The sequence below is a fragment of the Chrysemys picta genome, chromosome 2 (genome assembly GCF_011386835.1).
Source record: "Chrysemys picta bellii isolate R12L10 chromosome 2, ASM1138683v2, whole genome shotgun sequence".
NCBI classification, from domain to species: Eukaryota; Metazoa; Chordata; order Testudines; family Emydidae; genus Chrysemys; species Chrysemys picta.
In genome coordinates, this window is record NC_088792.1 from 218,120,641 (window position 1) to 218,137,417 (window position 16,777).

General features: G+C 39.2%; 1 protein-coding gene across 1 annotated transcript in view; it reads right to left on the minus strand.

Annotated features, from left to right (window-relative positions):
- The window catches only part of LOC101937664 (ethanolaminephosphotransferase 1-like), an 82,764-nt gene that overhangs the window by 46,304 nt on the left and 19,683 nt on the right, over positions 1-16,777 (minus strand). Inside the window, exons 2-5 of the mRNA XM_065582103.1 lie at positions 15,371-15,439; positions 8,357-8,465; positions 6,726-6,800; positions 361-629 (exon numbers count right to left, since the gene is read on the minus strand). Of these exons, the coding sequence (XP_065438175.1) occupies positions 361-629; positions 6,726-6,800; positions 8,357-8,465; positions 15,371-15,439 (522 nt within the window). The remainder of the gene's footprint in view (positions 1-360; positions 630-6,725; positions 6,801-8,356; positions 8,466-15,370; positions 15,440-16,777) is intronic.

Sequence of the window (16,777 nt, forward strand, 5' to 3'; positions counted from 1 at the left end):
ACAGTGCACCAGAGTCTTGTGATGATGAAATAACTGCTATGCTTACAGTTTCACTAAAACTACTGTTATCTAAATGTCACAAATCAAATCTAGCTAAATTACATTCTCATTTATGTCATCTGATTTTTATACTTGCTGCAGGCATATTTTTCTGATAAGGTAATGAAACTATAACATTGATTATTTGTTTCAGCATGCCCTTTCCCTTCAAATGCACAAATATTTCTGCAATACTTCTAGGATTATGGTATTTCTTATTCAATTTCTTGGCCAAGTTCATTTGCCCTGAGCAATATTTTTCTCTTTCCTTTAATACTTAACAGTAACATAGTTTTAAAAACAAGAATCATAAATACTTACCACTTGGCTTAGATCATATCCCCAAGGAAGAAAGAGAACTCCTGTGTTATATTTTTCCCAATGTGAAAACATAAAGTTAAGCAAGACAATGCTTAAAGATATATACATTGTGTGTACAGAAATCCCAGTCTTTCCATTATCACGTGAGCAGATAGAAAAATAAGAGAGGATGAAGATGGAGGTAGCCCAGCTATCTAGCCCATGGTCAAATAACTCCCCCAAAGGGCTACTGGACTGAGTCCTTCGAGCATGCTTCCCATCTATAGAGTCTAGAAGGGGGGGAGCAAAAACAAAATAAATATAATTTTGTTAGATAGATTTCATACTACTGTATGTAATAACATGGGGAAATTTACTCATAGACCAAGAACAAATGGAGTTCTGCTCCATCAAAACTTTAGTCCTGCCCATATAGCATTGATTTCTGCCCTCATCTAAATATTTTTCTGTTACAATTCTTCTTCCTCACAAGCTTTGCCAATAGACACTTGCATTCATTACCCTGTCTCCCAATGGCCTCCCTGATATTCCATCAAAGCACTATAGACCCAAGTCCTGCAGGAAAACATTCCTAACAGAGGGGAATAAATAACCCTAAATAATTATGTTCTACACCGGGGTAGGCAAACTTTCTGGCCCGAGGGCCACATCTGGGTGGGGAAATTGCATGCAGGACCCTGAATGTAGGGCTGGGGCAGGGGGTTGGGGTGCAGAAGAGGTGCGGGGTGTGGCAGGGGGCTCAAGGCAGAGGGTTGGGGTGTGGGGTGCAGGAGGAGTTTGGGGGGCGGGCTCCAGCCTGGAGCCACTTACCTTGAGCAGCTCCAGAGTGGCAGCAGCGCGCAGCGGGGCTAAGGCAGGCTCCCTGCCTGCCCTGGTCCTGCACCACTCCTGGAAGTGGCCAGCCCATGTCCCTGCAACCCCTGGGGGAGAAGGGGCAGAGAGCTCTGCGTGCTGCCCTCGCCTGTGGGTACCTCCCCCAAAGCTCCCACTGGCCGTGTTTCCCCATTCCCAGCCAATGGGAGCTGAGGGGGGCGGTGCCCGCAGGCGAGGGCAGCACATGGAGCCCTCTGCCCCCCCTCCCCCAGGGCCCACAGGGATGTGGTGCTAGCTGCTTCTGGGAGTGGCACGGGGCCCGGGCAGGCAGGGAGCCTGTCTTAACCCTGCGGCGCCATGGGGGTGGCAATCCCGTGAGCCAGATGCAAAGCCCTGACGGGTCGGATCCACCCCACGGGCTGTAATTTGCCCACCCCGATCTACACAATTTTACAAATCTAACCTGATTATTCTAATGTGCAGATAGACTAATCCTTTTATTACTTTCTTTAATTCTGGGGGAAAGATTTTTTTGTGTGTGTTAAAGTCTCTGAGTTAGAGTTAAATACTCATGAAAATATTTGGGATGAAGGGGCGGGTTGGGTTATTTATTTACTTAACACTTGCGAGGATTCGGATGGCTATTTGCTGGCTGAATCCTAGTAGCATCCTATAAAAAGAATAAATAATGTTTCTCTTGATCATATATTGTCAAGTCTAGTTGCTGTTTTATACATACCAGTATCTTATGTTCATATCTATAGACATTTTCAGTTCATTTGTGGTGTTATTCAAGGGAGAACTTGGATCAGGACACAGGAGAGAGACTGTTTCCCTCAAATAACCTCATGAGATCTTAAATGTCTTGAAGCCAAATGACCAGGCCTAAGTGACCTGCTTTTTTGTCTCATGTTGGTGGATGACACCTCCCAGCTGTATATTACAAAGTCATAGCATTTAAGGCCGGAAGGGACCACCAGATAATCTAGTCTGCCCATCCATATATCACAGGCCACTAAACCCCACATCAATTACCCCTGAATTGAGCCCAACAACCAGAATTAGACCAAAGTATTATAGCCCTGAAAAGCCCCAACTATCATGTGTCACAGGCACATGTAGGATGCATCAGTGCCTGAGGTCCCTGTAATGGCAGGGAAATGATTTGGTGATATACTCAGATGCTCATTTCATTAAATTCATTAAGGCTGTGCAAAGAATGATCGTTATGAAATAAAACACTTCTAGCAGTGATGATGATTGGTCAGGATTATTAGCCAAAGTTACCTGATCATCAACTTCCAGAAATGATCATGCCGATCATGTATTGTGCTATAGAGCTACAGAAATCCTGGTCAGTATATGATCTTAGCACAAATTTCACCAATAGAGTAGAAATACTGAGGCATACACAGAGACATACACAAATCTAATCTGGTGTAAAACATTAATATGAAACCGAAAGGTCAGAAAATGGTTAGAATGTTGCCATGAGCACAGGAGCAGCGCCAGGGTTTTTGCCGCCCTAGGCGGCAGCGCTCCTCCACAGTAATCGGCGGCAGCTCCTCCTCTGAAGCTGCGTTCTTGGTGGTGGGGATCCTTCCGCTCCAGGTCTTCGGGGCACTTCGGCAGCGGGTCCCAGAGTGAGTGAAGGGCCCGCTGCTGAATTTCCACCAACGACTCGGAGCAGAAGAAGCCCCTCGCTGCCGAAATTCCGCAGAGGGCAGCGAAATGCCGCCCCCCACATCCTGCTGCCCTAGGCGACCGCCTAGGGTCGCCTAGTGGAAGCGCCAGCCCTGCATGAGCAGAAAAGGCAGCAAAAAGGGAAATCCTAGATTAAACTGAATCATTAAATGCACCTCAGACCAGACCTATAATGGTCATATTGTCTTTCTGGACAGACACTGGAGGATCAAGGGAGTTGCAGCGTAGACAAAACTGCTCTGTGTCTTTCATTTCCCCTAGTTTCTGTAGTTGTGAGTGCCTGGGAGCTTCTTATAGAGTCAGTGGTTAAGCACCAAAGATTTCCATAAGAACCATCGCTAGTATGCATGCGGACAGGACTGTCTGATGTTCATGGTCAATCTTCTCGAGGAAAGCCTGTCTAGAGTAGTCAGGAGGGCGTTAAACTAATAATAACAGTGTAAGATAAAAATAGGGTAGATATGAACACTCTGTGCAAAATTGAAATGTTGCGAACAAAATTAATCAAGGAAGCCAAGGACATGAAGAGAAGAAATTCTTTAATTGCCTAGATACCAATGCTAAAAGCCAGGATAACAAACAAGAGGAATTGGAATTGCTCATAAATTTGATGTAGTTGCTATTACAGAAATCTGGTGGGGGTGATTCACACTACTGGAATATTAAAATCAATGGTTATAACCTATTTAGGAAGGATTGAGATGACAAAAGGGGAGGAGGGATAGCACTCTGTCAAAAATGGCATTACCTGTTTCCAATTCATTGATACCTCAGAAGAAAATGGGTTTGAATGCTTAAGGATCAATGTCCTAACAGATAAAGCATAAGATGCAGTATTAGTATGTGTCTTCTGCAGACCACAAAATGACACAGGGAACAGAATGATCACCTCCTTACGCACCTATTTATGATGTGTAGGAAAAAAGGCTGTGTGATCCTAGGGGACGTCATTTTGAGTGACCTATATTGGAGGTATCATGCTCCCAGAACTAAATGATCCTTGGAATTTCCAAATATTATAGATGACAATTTCCTAATCAAAAAGTGTTGCGTCCAACACAGAGAGATTCTATATTAGATCTTGGCTTGACAGATAACGGGGAACTGATCACAGAACTAAAAATTAATTGTAATTTAGGTACAAGTGATCATGATTTGATAATATTTATAATGTGCAAACAGAAAAAAGTCCAAACAAGAGAGAGACACACTTGGCACTTTAAAAGGGCCAATTTCACAAAGCTGAAAACAGTTATGAGCCAAATCAACTGGGAAGAAGAATTTAATCAGAAAAATGTGAATGATGATTGGAAATTGTGAGTTTATTTATATATATATAAATAACAAATGGAAGAAAGGGGAAGTTAATAATAATGAATATAAATCAGAAGCTAGGAATTGTAGAAAATTGACAAGGGAAGCAAAAGGGCACAAGGAGAAATTTATTGCCAGCAGAGCTAAGGACAATAAGAAGGAGATTTTTAAAGATACTAGGAACAAAAAGAATCTTAACAATGGTATTAGTGCATTACTAGATGAAAATGGCATAATTATAAATAATAATTCAGAAAAGGCAGAAGTGTTCAATAAATATTTCTTTTCTGTATTTGGGAAAAAACAGATGATATAATCATATCATATGACCACACTCTTTCCATTCCACTTGTATCTCAGGAGGATGTAAAACAGCAACTATTAAAGATAGACTTTTTTAAATCAGCAGATCTGGAAAACTTGCATCCAAGAATTTTAAAAGAGTTGGCTGAGGAACTCACTGGACCATTAATGTTCTTCAAGAAGTCTTGGAAAACTGGGAAAATTCCAGAAGACTGGACACAAGTTAATGTTGTGTCAATATTTAAAAAGGATAAATGGGATATCCAGGGTAATTATAGGCCTGTCAGTCTGACATCGATCCTGGGCAAGATAACAGAGCATCTGATACAGGACTCAATTAATAAAGAACTAAAAGAGGGTAATATAATTAATTCCAAAAAACATGGGTTTATGGAAAAGAGATTCCGCCAAACTAACTGGATATCTTTTTTGATGAAATTGCACATTTGATTGACAAAAGTAATAATGTTGATGTAATATACTTCGGTAAGGCATTTGATTTGGTACCTCATAACATATTGATTAAAAACTTAGAATAATATAAAATTAACATGATACATATTAAATGAATTAAAAGCTAAATAACTGATAGGACTTAAAATATACTTCTAAATGAGGGATCATCATTGAACAGGTATGTTTCTAGTGGTGTCCCACAGAGATCAGTTCTTGGCCCTATGCTACATAATATATTAATGACTGGAAAAAAACATAAAATCATTACTGATTAGGCTTGCAAATGACATACAAATTGGGGGGTGGGGTGGTAAATAATGAAGAGGACAGGTCACTGATTCAGAGCAATCTGGATCACTTGGTAAAAGGAAACAATATACGTTTTAAAATGGCTAAATGTAAGTGTACACAGCTAGAAACAAAGAACATAGACCATATTTACAAGATGGGGGACTCTGTCCTGGGAAGCAGTGACTCTGAAAAGGATTTGGGCGCTGTGGTGAATAATCAGCTGAACATAATGCAATCCTTGAATACATATACAGAGGAATCTTGATCAGGAATAGAGAGGATCTTTTACCTCTGTTTGGCACTGGTGTGACTGCTGCTGGAATACTGTGTCCTGTTCTGGTGTCTACAATTCAAGAAGAATGCTGATAAATTGGAGAGGGTTCAGAGAAGAGCCTCAAGAATGAATAATGGATTAGAAAACATGCCGTATAATGACAGGCTCAAACAGCTCAATCTATTTAGTTTAATAAAGAGATGATCCAGGGCTGACTTGATTCCAGTCTGTAAGTACTTACGTGTGGAACAAATATTTAATGATGGGCTCTTCAATGTAGCAGAGAGAGGTATAACACAATCCAATGGCTGGAACTTGAGCCTAGACAAATTCAGACTGGAAATAAGGCATACATTTTTAACAGAGTAATTAATCACTGAAACTACTTATCAAGGGACATGGTGGATTCTCCATACCTGGCAATTTTAAAATCAAGGCTGCATGTTTTTCTAACAGATCTGCTCTAGGAATTATTTTGGGGAAGTTTTATGGTGTGTGTTATACAGAAGGTCAGACTACATGATCACAATGATCCCTTCTGGCCTTGGAATCTATGAATCATTCTTAAGAAAGGGCAAATGTTTAAGACAAAGCTGTCCCATTCTGAAACATCTTGCCCCACTAAAATAATACACCCAAAGGTAACAATGAAATTATTTTTTTATGAAAGCCGAGGACTGTAGCCAGTATCACCGACAGCAATGTCAGTACTTAGTGACAATTTCCCAAGAATGTGTTTTGGTGTTGTCATGCTGCAAAAAAATTGTGCTTGCATTTGTAAGGGAGATGAGCTAGTTATCAAGGCTGCAGTTTATCAATATGGAAAGTTTCAGAATGTTGGTTTAAAAATACATCCTACGGGTGTTAAGCATTTTCAGCACATTATCAAATACCTATATACCTCTACCCCAATATAACGCGACCCAATATAATACGAATTTGGATATAACGCAGAAAAGCAGTGCTCCGGGGGGGGGCAGGGCTGCACACTCTGGCGGATCAAAGCAAGTTCGATATAACGCAGTTTCACCCATAACGCGGTAAGATTTTTTGGCTCCCAAGGACAGCGTTATATCGGGGTAGAGGTGTATTTCAGTACTTTGGGAATAGGCCAGTAATTTATTCACAACCTTTTAGTGTTTTAATTACAATATACTGGACAAAACAATATGTAGATATGAGTTATGCAAATCCTCTTTTCATACTTTACCTAAAGCATAAGCACAAAAGGTGGTACAAGCACCAAACAGCCATACCCATGTTGGAACAATTCCAGGACTGGCACCTGCAAGATATGGGGTGAGTGGAGGGGTGGGAAGGAATAACAGTGGTTATAACTAATGAAATCCACCTAAAAGTCTTGTGTGCAATAGCAGATGTATATATGTGTATGTGCATATCCCCATTATGTGAAAAAGAATTATAACAAGATATTTTTGTGAACTGGAAGCAATGTGCACCATCAGCAATCTATATTAATTACACTTCACTGAATTTAGTGGGATAATGGAGGCCCAGGGTATTTACAAGTACGTTCATATTGTAAAAGGGAAAAAATATACAATAGATTATTGCAGCTGAAGTGATTACAACATTGTATGAAAGTAATGAAAATAGGGCAAAAATCTTCATTCAGGTTCTGTGCAGACCACTCATCAACTAATTAGTTAATATTTGTGCAATTCACTGTGTCATTTTTAAGTTCTTAGTAACGTATTGTTCTTAGTAACATAAATGAGATCTTTGTGCAGTTTTACTGTACAGATCAGAGAGGAAAACTTTGCCCATAGGCTAGAGGGAATATAGTAGACATAGTTTCTCTTGATTTTTGGAAAGATGCTTGATACAGTGATTCTTGATATTCTTGCATTTAAACCGGGGACAAATATGAATTGTATAGAACTACAAGATGGCTACAAAACTGCTATTTTTTTAATCCTTGTTTATTTAGAGCATTAGGTCCCTGCCCAAAAGAGCATGCAATCTAAATTAGACATAACCCAGTGAGGGTATCCCAACAATAAATGTTCATATATACAAACCTTTTCAGTTTTCTTACAGTCTGGCTGGTGCAGCAGGAAGCACAGCACCAGGTACAGAAATAATGTGCAGCTCATTTAACACAACCCAGGCAAATGGCTCTGTGGTCAGTGTGGTAAATGTTGTTCTTCCCAAATTGGTCTACAGACCCAGGCAAAAATCCATTAGTACAAATTGTGATTGTTGACGTCATCCTTGAAATCGGAGTGAGTGGTATTAGTAATTCAGTCCATTAAACAGATACGTTTGGATTTGGAGCCTGAGAAAATGTAGATCTAAATTTGTCAGGCGAGAGCAGGTGTTTTGAATCCGTTTCTGTAGTTTTGTATTTGGCCTGAAAAAGACTTGAATTTGGAGGTGAAACTCACTTATTTTGATATCAGAAAAGAAGGGAAATGAATACTGGTCTGGACACAGATCTTAGATATTATGGTCTCTGAGGTAAATGAAAAAACTCTATGGAAGGCATGGGTTTTTCTTTTTTATTATCTTATTTACGAACGACTATGGCATTAGAATCCTGTGATAGTGCCTGATCCTGCACCACTGAATTCAATGGGAGTTTTGACTTTAATGGGTACAGGATCAAACCCATAGTGTAAAATTTCAGCTAAATGACCTCTGAGTCTTTGCAATTCACAGTCCTGATCCTGCAATGAGATGTGGGCAGGCAGGCCCCACTGCATCCGCATGGAGCCCCACTGAAATCAATATGGCTTTGTGTGGGAGGAGGCAGGCAGGTATCTTGCAGGAATGTGGTTTGAGTAGCTCTACAGTTCTAAAAACCAAATGGATAATTACCTGATGCAGTGTAGTCCCAGTCATAAAAAGATAACAGAAAATAATTAATTAAAATCATCAGAAATCCAGAGAAGGTTAACAAGTTAGGGGCAATCCACAGAGGCACTATCTGTAAAAATATTTAAAAGAAAAATCACATTGACGTTAAGAAGCCATATTTTAACAGAACACGTCACAACAAGAGAAGTATGTATTAATAAATCAAGGGTTTCTATAGGTGCAAAATCAGCAAATATTTCACAATTTTAAAGATTCCTCAATTTTTTAACTTAAAAAGTTCTGGAAAATATGCAAGAAATTTTCTTCTTAAATATTGTCTTTTTTGCCTAAATCTTTTAGTGACATTTTTAATAAATAATGTAGTTTAGAAATGTTCTATTTCATGCATATACATATTTAATTATGGTCCTTGTTCTCCCAAGTGCTACATTGAAAGTTTCTCATGCTTTTAGACACTAGAAAAGCAAGAAGACTGCAGGTACCACAGTGTGGTAACTCAGCATCCAGGCAGCACTGTAACAAAGGACTCCACTCCCATACTGTAATAAGTAATTCTACAGGCAGAAATTCTGCAACCCCTTTTTTTCTATAAATAAACACTTTCAGATGTGACACACCCACAAAACAGTATGACTTTATAGGGGGGGGTACCCCTTATAAAATGAACTCCCTGAAGCAAAAAGATCTTTCTGCTCCCCTGGGATATAAATGTTCTGCACATAGTCCTCCCTCAAGGTATAAAGATGGCTTGCATACATATGCTGTAGTTTAGCTCCTCTTCATATGCTGTCTCATTATGGGAAGGGTCTACAATGGACGCATGCATAACAGAAATGCTCCTAGCACATTGTAAAATCATGGCATAAAGCCAGTCTTCCTCCACTTTCTGTTTTTTCATGATAATCAGTGGAAAGTGAACAGATGTCTAACCAAGAATGTTTATGACATCCAAAAAATGTGTAATAAATGAAAGTAACATACAGTGATACTATCAGACATGATACCGTACCTAAGAAATATGCACTCACCAGCTAGTAATGCTCAGAACTCCCAGATGAATCTCCTACCTACATGGATATCTTGGCTGCTCTGCTAATATTCAGATAAACGCGTAAACCAGCTACAATAAGGTAGTTTTCTTTCTCTTGTTGGGATATGAATGTGTCTGCCTTGCTCTATAGCTATCTCTCCTTCAGTGCTGGATTCTCCTCATGTCTCTCATAATGCAGTAAAAGTGTGTGCATAAACGCAGGGTGAGGTGACAAGTGGATGCTTTCCTTTCTGTTCTGGAATACACAGATACATGCGCCATAAATAGGGTTAAACTGGCACATGAAAAGCTAGATCTAATTCCTACGCATCCATATTCATACATTTTTTATAGACCATCACACTTTGTTCTTTACTTGACTGGCTCTGCAAGACTTTTTTTTTTAACTGCTCTAGGGCACAAGGAAGAGAGGAAATATAGTGCAGTGGGGTTTCTTTGGCTTCATGGATTCAAAAAATACAGAATTTATTCATATCTTGTGTATATGAATGTATATAAGTATGGCAAATTGTATAGGATAGCTGAACCAAAAGGAAAGAGATATCTCAGTCCTCCAAAGGCATGTTTTTATTACCCAGTGTTTAATAAACAAATTTCAAGCAATTTGTTTAATTTCTAATCACATTCCTAAAACTCTCTCTCATCTCTCTACTGTGATGTACCTTTCTGGTCACATCAAAGTCAAATGTCATACTGTGAGATGTAGGTTCAGTATTATTTGCTAGATTATTGCTTCTAGCCCAGTTCTTGTATTTACTATGGATACAAAACACAAAAATAAATAATCTGAATAAATAAAGGTGGTTTGCAAAATTTACCAGCTAAGGATAATATCTATTCACTTACCCTTACCATTAAGATACAATTTTACTTGCTGTTAGAAAAAAATAATTACTCCCTTTGTGAGCAAGTGAGTAAAATTTTGTAGGGCTGAGTGAGAGGAGCTGCAGTCAAACCTATTCTCAGTACTCAGAATATTCAGTACTTAAAATATTCATCTGGTTCTCACTTGTCCTAGTTGGCCAACTAAGTTTTGGAACAGAGCAAAATGTCTATAGGTCTACTGGTTCTGTGGCTTGGCTCCTGTAGAAACAACCAGAAACCAGTCAAACAATCCTAATGGACTCTACTGAAATTTCTACTACATACTGGATCCCCCATTTTGGCTGTGCATTCCCACGTCCTCTACAGGAGTTAACAGTGGTCAGTCTAGCATTAAAGAGATGTTCTCATCTAAAACATGGCCCAAGGTGTATGATTTTAAAAAGAAACTTTTACAAAAGCTGAGAACAATAGAAATAATTCTATGATTTTTTTTATTCCGGTGGAGGCAGGTTATTTTTAAAAAAAACCCACTATCCTGCATTGCTCCAGATTAGAACTGATAGTGAAAATAACTAGGAGCAAAAGTGAAGCCGACTATCTTCATTGCTGAAGCTGAAAGAAATGCAAAGAGTAGAGAGGCTCCCACTCCAGAGATTTTGGCTCCAGACCCAAAGTTTGAGGGAGGTTTCATTCCACTATTCTGGTTTGGGCCCATCTTTAGCAGAAAGATGGCATGTGCAATGGCAAGCCCAAAGGCAAGAATTTTTAATGAATCCATAAATTCGGGGGGTTGTACCTTATGACTGGAGAACTGCAAATATAGTACCTATATTTAAGAACATTTTTTTTAAAAGTGATCTAGCAAACTACAGGCCCACTAGATTGACCTCAGTTGTGTGCAAGGTCTTAGAACAAATTTTGAAAGACAGAGTAATTAAAGACATAGGATAATTAGGAATAAGATACAACATGGTTTTACAAAAGGTAGATCTTGCCAAACTAACCTGACCTCTTTCTTTGAGAAGATAACAGATTTTCCAAATGAAGGAAATGCAGTACATCTAATCTACCTGGATTTCAGTAAAGTATTTGATACAGTTCGTAGCCATGTTAGTCTGGATCTGTAAAAAGCAACAAAGTGCCACAGGACTCTTTGTTGCTTTTTACAGTTCTATATGAGAAATCATTAGTTAAATTGGAGAAGATAGGGATTAATACAAGGATCGAAAGATGGGTAAGGAACCGGTTAAAGGAGAGACGATAATCATATTGAAAGGTGAACTGTCATGCTGGAGGGAGGTTACTAGTGGAATTCCTGTAGGTTCATTCTTGGAATCAGTCTTATTTAACATTTAACATGGCCCCAAAAATGGGAGTGTGCTAATAAAATTTGTGTCTGACACAAAGTGGAGGAGGATCAGAATATCATACAAGAAGATATGGACTACCTTGAAATCTGGAGTACTAGAAATAGGATGAAACTTAATAGTGCAAAATGCAAGATCATGCGCTTAGGGACAAACAACAAGAGCTTTTGTTATAAGCTGGGGACTTACCAGTTGGAAGCAACAAATGAGGAGAAAGACCTGGATGTACTGGTTGATCCCAGGATGACTATAAGCTGCTACTGTGGTATAGCCATGAAAAAGGCTAATGCAATCCTAGGTCACATTAGGTGAAGTATTGCCAATAGAGATAGGTTAAATAGGTCTTACGTGAGTTTTTTGAGAGCAGACTTAAGGAGCTTGACTTGTTGATTTTTAGCCTAACCAAAACCTGAAGGGAGATATGATTGCTTTCTACAAATACGTCAGAGGGATAAATACCAGGGATGGAGAAGAGTTATTTAAGTTAAGGGTCACCGTTGGCACAAGAACAAATGGATATAAACTAGCCATCAACAAGTTAAGGCTTGAAATTAGATGAAGGTTTCTAACCATTAGAGGAGTGAAGTTCTGGAACAGCCTTCCAAGGGGGGAGTAGTGGAGGCAAAAAACATAACTGGCTTCAAGACTGAGCTTGATAATTTTATGGAGGGGATGGTATGATGAGGTTGTCTACAATGACATATGGTCCATCTGTGTCTACTACTAGCAAATACCTCCAATGGCCAGAGATGGGACACTAGGTGCGGAGGGTTCTGAGTCATTACAGAGAATTCTTTCCCTGGTGTCTAGCCGGTGAGTCTCTCCTGCATGCTCTGGGTCTAACTGATCATCATATTTGTGGTCAGGAAAGAATTTTCCTCCTAGGTCAAATTGGCAGAGACCCTGGGGGTTTTCTTGCCTTGGGGCCCGAGTCCCTTGCTAGTCTGAACTAGAGTAAATGGTGGATTCTCTGTAACTTGAAGTCTTTAAATCAAGATTTGAGGACTTCAGTAACTCAACCAGAGGAGATGGGCCTAGTGCTGGCATGGGTGGATGAAGGTCTCTGGCCTGTGATGAGTAAGAGGTCAGACTAAATGATTATGATGGTCCCTTCCAGTCTTATAGCCTATGGAGTCTAAAGTCAACAAAAACCAGAATCAGTCAAAAGTAAATGAAGTTTTGAAAATTCTAGTACACCAAGATTGTGTTAGGAAGACAGGCCAAGATATTTTAAAATATATATTTATATGATTTTTAACTTGACAGGGTCCCTTTAAATTCCATGGCAACAGGCTGCAGAATGTAACCTTCTTTCTATGGAGGCCATAGAGTGAAGCTGTTCCTCAGTTCCCATTCTCTCCCTCCAACTTGAGGTGCCCCAGAATACCCATGGAGTAACAAACACTTGTTGCCAGTATAGGGGAACTTCTGCAGGCTTTGGAGCATAGGGAAACATGTGATGAAGGCTCTGCTCCTCTCCTTATGTTGGGTTTTTTTAGGAAGTGGAAGTAGCCCCGGGGGGGGGGGGGGGGGGGGCTTTTCTATTCCACCATAGCCCTCTATAGCATTATAGGGACAGAAGCATCTGGTCCTGAAATGCCAACTACCAGGGTTAATTATGTTAAAATTGCTCCCTGGCATACTATCTTCTCTGATTTGATCCTAAAGTGAAGTCACAGAGCTGAATTTGTGACATCACAATCATTTTCATGACAAAACACCGAGGATGTTTATGGGATTATGACTTCATTGCTGGATCAGGGATAAGTAGTGGCTGTGTTGTTAAACAAACATGGAAGGAGCTAAAAATTACTAACCAAATACATCCATTTCTTTAGATATATATGATGTCTGCTCTCAAGTTTGCTCCACTATACAAATTCCCCTTTAATATGTCTGTACAGATGCCATTATTTTCCTGAAGGTGAATATGGAAGTACATGTGACGGGTTAGATCACAGAAATCCCCTGGGGGCTGCCAACTGATGTGCCAAAACTACTTCTGTCCCTGCTTTCCCTGCCAGCTTGGGACTCCAGCACCCTATCTTGTTGAGGCAGACACGCCAGTCTGCTCCAACACAGACCCAGGGTTTGAACCATGTGCCCCAAAGCTGCAGACTTAACTGAAAGCAACTTAAGACGTGTTCCTGTCTTTAACACTCAGATGCCCAACTCCCAATGGGGTCCAAACCCCAAATAAACCTGTTTTACCCTGTATAAAGCTTATACAGGGTAAACTCATAAATTGTTCACCCTCTATAACACTGATAGAGAGATATGCACAGCTGTTTGCGCTCTCCCTCCCCGTATTAATACATACCCTGTATTAATTAATAAGGGTTAATTAATAAGTAAAAAGTGATTTTATTAAATACAGAAAGTAGGATTTAAGTGGTTCCAAGTACTAACAGACAGAACAAAGTGAATTACCAAGCAAAATAAAATAAAACATGCAAGTCTAAGCCTAGTACAGTAATAAAACTGAATACAGATAAAATCTCACCCTCAGAGATGTTTCAATAAGTTTCTTTCACAGACTGGATGCCTTTCTAGTCTGGGCACAATCCTTTCCCCTGGTACAGCCCTTGTTCCAGCTCAGGTGGTAGCTAGGGGATTTCTCATGATTGCCGCCCCTTTTGTTCTGTTTCCCCCACTTATATATCTTTTACATAAGGCGGGAATCCTTTGTCCCTCTGGGTTCCCACCCCTCCTTCTCAATGGAAAGACACCAGGTTAAAGATGGATTCCAGTTCAGGTGACATGATCACATGTCACTGTAAGACCCCAAGCCTTCATTCTGCCCAGCCTGACTCACAGGAAGGCTTGCCTGCCAACAGAGCCATCCACAGTCAATTGTCCTGTTTGAAGGGTGCCATCAAGATTCCAAACCACCATTAATGGCCCACACTTTGCATAATTACAACAGGTCCTCAAAGTTATATTTCATATTTCTAGTTTCAGATACAAGAGTGATACATTTATACAAATAGGATGATGACACTCAGTAGATTATAAGCTTTGTAATGATACCTTACAAGAGACCTTTTGCATGAAGCATATTTTAGTTACATTATATTCACACTCATCAGCATATTTTCATAAAATCATATATAGTGCAACGTCACAGTACAGATTTATATGAGACTTATTAGCTACTATTTTACCCCAGTTGCAATAAATCTAATTGTGAGCAGCTTCATTAAAAAAAAAAAAGAAAGAAAAAAAATCTGCTGATGCCATTGCATCCGAGTGATGGCGCCTCCCAACATTTTTGGTGATCATAGTAACTGCTCCCATTTTCAGCTTGTTAAAGAAATATCCAGCTCCCTGGACAAGTTCCCTTGGGAGAATATTAGACAGTGCTTGTTTGTAATCATTTGCACAACAGAAAGATAAAGAGATGCTGGTGGTAGAAAGCATATGCTGTAGAAAAAATAACTTGTACTAAGGATGTCTTTCAATGTCTCCAAAAATTCAGTAATGAGGAATGTGATGGCAACTGATGTTTTCTGTTATAATGATGACAAACAATAGGTACAACACTGGTAACAGATACATAAAAATCTAAACATACCCATCTCAAATATATCTATCGATTCAGTAAGCTCTTGTGTGGTGGGGGTTTCAAGGGTTGTTATTTCGTTTTTTATAGGTTTAATTTCAGCTTTTTAAAATCAGTATCTCTTGTTTAAAATTAAATCTACCTTCTGCACCTTAAAACAAACCCTTACATTATGACTGGATAGTTCTTATAAGCAATAAGACTCTTACCTTTACAATTCTGTTCCAGAGGGGCTGCATAACATAGACTGATAACGGGTTTGTGTCCACAGCACTGTACTGTGAGCAAAGAAACAAACATGTAAAAATGCAAGACATTGAGAACACTGTTTTCCATGGGTAGAATATGGCCTTCAGCATTTAGGAAAAATCAACCTAAATTTGATTGGTGTAAGTGTATTTCACCCTGATTGCCACTAATGAAGGTTTAATTTAATTAAGATGTGCTGACCTGGTTTATAGTACATTGCCAATAACAAACGGATTTTGTGGAAGACAAATGGAAGACAAATATCCTGAGACTTAGATTTAAATATATAATACACACATACACACACACACACACACACGAAGATTTCACTTTGACAAATTGGTACAGATTAGTTCTATAACCACTCTATGCATAGAATTCCCATTGACTTCATTAGCTATCCTTTTAAGTCTTTTTTTTAGTTAAATTGTCTTCAGTAGCACCCTTTGAAATGTGTATTCTCAGCAGTAGTATATTTCTAGCATGAATGTGGGATTTGAAGAAAACTACTTTTTTCTCCATTACATCTCTTTTAGAAAACAGCCATGAAAGCTTTCATATGCCAAAGTGATTATTCATGACTTCACCATGCTATTACTGTAAGCTAATTTCACTGTAAGAAAACACTTCCAGGAGAGACTTGGGTTACTAAAATAAAATGTCCCTAAAGGCCAGATTTTTAAAGGTATTAAAGTGCCTTAAATTGCAGATAGGTGTCAAGTGGGATTTTCAAAAGCACCTAAGCACATAACTTCCATTCATTTCAATAAGCAAATTTCACCAGGTGTGATTTAGGAGCCCAAATACCTTTAGAAATCTTACCCTAAATGTCCTCTCTTTGGATTATTGTTATCTGTTCCTGAACTAACATTATGAGTCATTTCTTCTTCACCAGTCAGTATCAAGACTATGTAACTTGTGTAATATTCTTAGAACCAGATCATGAATCAGGATTTCCTAGGTCCCTGCACCTGTTCAGTGTTCCTTTAATTTAAATGGGACTCAGCACTAGTGTAAGGGTCTGCTCTACCAGATCCCAGGTTTTTCATTGCTAATACTATCTATGTCTGGCAACTCTTTGAAAAACAGAAAGGTCCTTTGTTCATAGAATTATAGAATCACAGAATATCAGGGTTGGAAGGGACCTCAGGAGTTTGGCTCTGTGAAGATGTTAGCTTTCCTTTGGGTGAAACATTGAATACTTGTGTGTATACTTCTCCATAATAATGCTACATCCAGTATCTATGTCTTCTGTAAAACAAAACTGCACCAAGTACTTTGTTCTTACTTGAACAAAACAATATTGTTCCTTAAACCTGGATACTTATCTGTGTATTATTGGCAGGGCTGGTAGCCTGCCTATTATT